The 3,201-nt window shown below is 52.6% G+C and overlaps 1 protein-coding gene across 6 annotated transcripts in view; it reads right to left on the bottom strand.

The window, feature by feature from the left end:
* SCUBE3 (signal peptide, CUB domain and EGF like domain containing 3) overlaps positions 1 to 3,191 on the bottom strand; it is a 42,722-nt gene extending 39,531 nt beyond the window's left edge. For all 6 annotated transcript variants that reach the window (XR_001881745.1, XM_017853592.1, XM_017853595.1 and 3 more), the window contains exon 1: positions 3,016 to 3,191. Coding sequence is in view for 5 of the 6 variants with exons in the window: in XM_017853592.1 (XP_017709081.1) it covers positions 3,016 to 3,100 (85 nt within the window). In the remaining variant the exon portion in view is untranslated. The remainder of the gene's footprint in view (positions 1 to 3,015) is intronic.
* Positions 3,192 to 3,201: the final 10 nt, after the last annotated feature.

Below are 3,201 nucleotides of genomic sequence, written 5' to 3' on the forward strand. Positions count from 1 at the left end.
CATACACCCAGACAGAGACCCGGAGAGACACACCGAGACAGAGAGACACTGTTTGCCACCACACGAACGCTCTCAGTCCCAGGGATGGGGTTACTTGGAAATTCTAAATGCATGACTTTATCAAAACTCTATCCCTAACAAGGAGAGAAAACTACCAGGTAAACTAAACGGCCAGGCTGGCTCTCCTGGAGCCAGCCCTGGGGACAAGTTTCCCTGGAGGCCGAGAGACCTTTTCATTCAGCTGTAACCTGAGCCCTATGCCAGGATTAGGTCTTTTTAACCACTGCTGCCACCCCCCCCACCACCACCAAACACCCACCCCCCCGACCAAAAGCAAAGCAAATTAATGCTTTTAAGTTAACAATTATCTTGGTTATCCAGTCTGTCTACTTTAAAATATACAGACAAGCACTGGAAAAACACTCAAAACCATGTCCCCTCATGCTCCCTCCTTCCCAGTCACACAGGCTTACCCACCCACTCTTCCATACAGTTCTCACAGACAGTAAAACAGCAGTTTACCCTTAGCAACTACGTTACAAGAAACACAGACATCCAGTTATGTTGCCTGTTGGTAATTGTGGTGAACCTCTCGTGTGCACACTCGCACACTCACCTTTACACTTAGGGCTCCCTTCCTTGTCTCCCCCTTTTACCCCTTCCACATGACTTTGGTTTTCCCACTGTGGGAATCACTGATGAAAAGGGACAGAAACCCAGTTACCCTCAGAGGTATAGTAACTCTGTACAAGATACTTGCCAAGGGTATTTGATTTTAAAGACCTGCTAGTGCTTCATATAAAGCATGTGGCTGGCATTAAAGGCACACTTTCTGGCACTGCTGATAACAAGGAGATATGTTTGAAGGCATGTCCTCCCTGATGCTCACAGACTCTGTCTGTGGGTAAGGCTGTAAGGCTGCCCCACCTGGTCAGTACTAGTTCTTCCTGCAGCATCTGCCTGCAAATTTGTGTCCAGAGACATCCCTGTAACCCAGTAAACCTGGCAACCTCTGGCAAATGGGGTTTGTAGATTTCCTGAAGAGAAGGGTCAATGAAAGGCTTCCATTCTAGGCCAAGCTTAGGGATGAGAAGAAAAGAAGGAAGATACCAAGCTAACTGCAGTCCAGTCACAGGAAGGGTGGCCTGTGAATGAGATAAGCTGGAAACAAAACTACTCTTGTATAAGTTCCTTGAGGGCAAGGGCCTCCACTCTGGCACCATGTTCCTCAGTACCCAGCAGGGAGTCCAGTGAAAGGAAGCCCTGGAGTACCATGGAGGGATTCTGACTCCCGTTCCTGAATGGTGAGCTGATCTCCCATACTTGAGTGCCTTGGCTTGATGGCACCTGTCCCTTAGAGGGGTCTCCATCTGCCCCTGGGCCCCCCGCCTCGAATACACTGCTTCTCCTTTGGTCCGCAGCCTCACTAGGCCACTGCAGACACTGGCTCCAACTTGAAAGAGGCCCTTATCTTGTCTCGAGGTTACTTCATGAAATCTGTTCCTTCCTTCAGACTAAACTCCCTAGCTAATTCCATGTTATGAGTAAGTCAGCACACACTACAAAAGCCAGCTTTGTTTATGAAAACACAAATCCACAGTGAGGAGAGGGGCTGCTCCCAGGTTGGGGGTGGCAGTGGTGGTGGGCTGTCTGGAACCAGGACTGGAAAAGAGGCAGTGTGGGGTTGGAAGGTGTGGGGGTAGGGTCCAGTATTTGACAGCTGAGGGTCTCTAGTGTTTCAGTTCTATGAAAGGACAGGTTGGAGGGGGAAGAGGTTAGCTGAAGAGGCAGTGTTTGGGAAGAGGAAGGCGGCATTGATACAGCACCTTCCTTTTCACAGAGCAGGAGTCCATCCAATACAACAGAGCAGCTTAAGAGCCAAACGCTCAGGCTCTGGGACACAGCGACCTGTGTCGGACACTCAGGCTTCCCCAACTCCCAAGTTCAACTTTCCTTCTGGCCCAGCCACCTCCTCACCCCAGCTGGCTTCAGGAGTCCCTGGGACAATAGGCAGAATCGTACTCTCCTGGGCAAAACCTTGCCAGGAGGAATTTTCTTTTTGTCCATATAAATCTCTTGTCGGTGAGGACACGATGGGGGAGGGGTACAGCAAGAGGTCAAGGGGGAGGAGAAACTGTCCCGAGAGAACTGTGGTACATCAGCCTAGTCTCTGCCTGCACAGCCTTGGGACCTGCCAGGCGATGAGCTGGGGGTCAGGGACGGGGGCGGGAGGCCTCCCTCTCTCTAATTCCTAGAGGGATCTGTCAGAGCTCCCCAGCCTGGAATTCTACTTTGTTATTTTAATGCAATTCTGACCTGGATTTAAATGGAATTGGAAACCCGAGGCCTTAATAAATAAATATTATGATAAGAAATGAAAGCCATGCAAGACGAAAGAGATTTCCCCCCAAAGAGGCAGAAACGCAACATTCCTGTCAGGAGCCAGTCACAGAAATTTTCTTCTCTTCAGCCCCCTACCATCCGGTGACAGATGAGTTGATTTTCCATAAAAGATCCTATTTTCTTCAACATTTTCTACCGATAAGGCATCAACTTAGAAATGTCTAACTTTGCATGCGGGTTGGGGGTAAGGGAAAGAAATATACGGCACGGCTGAAAAGTTTTCATTATTCCCTTAGTCTCTCTAGGCCACAGCGTAAGTTTCTGGCAATATTTGAGAGAAGAGAAAATTCTCTCTCAGATTTTGGAGGACAAGAAGTGTTTCGAAGATGCTGAGGGTGGATGAAGTCGGGCGGAATTCTCAGGCGCGTGGTCTCTTCTGCCCACCGCCCCCAGAGCTTCTCACTCCTCTCCGCCGCCCCCAGCTCGTCCGGCTTTTCGCTCGGGGCGCAGCGCCCAGCGGTCGGGCCCCTAGCCGGGGAGTCCGGGTGCACAGAGCCGGGTCCTGACAGCAGCACGCTCCCCAGCACCTGCCCTGCCCCTCGGGAATCGCGCCTAGGCCCTGAGGCCCAGTAGCCGGGACAGCCCCCAGGCCTCGCGCCCCTCCTTCCTTACCTTGCGCGGCTTTGCTGTACTGGGCGGCGCGGGCGTGGACCAGCAGGACAAGCAGGCAGAGTCCGGGTACGCGCCCCGAGCCCATGGCAGGAGCTACTGGCGGCCCAGCCGCCGGGGCCGGTCTCGCGGCCAGGGGAGGGCGGAAGCCGGCCGGATCCCAGCGCGCAGGAGGGGGAGGGGAGGGGG

The sequence above is a fragment of the Rhinopithecus bieti genome, unplaced genomic scaffold, assembly GCF_001698545.2.
Source record: "Rhinopithecus bieti isolate Rb0 unplaced genomic scaffold, ASM169854v2 scaffold_36553, whole genome shotgun sequence".
NCBI lineage: Eukaryota > Metazoa > Chordata > Mammalia > Primates > Cercopithecidae > Rhinopithecus > Rhinopithecus bieti.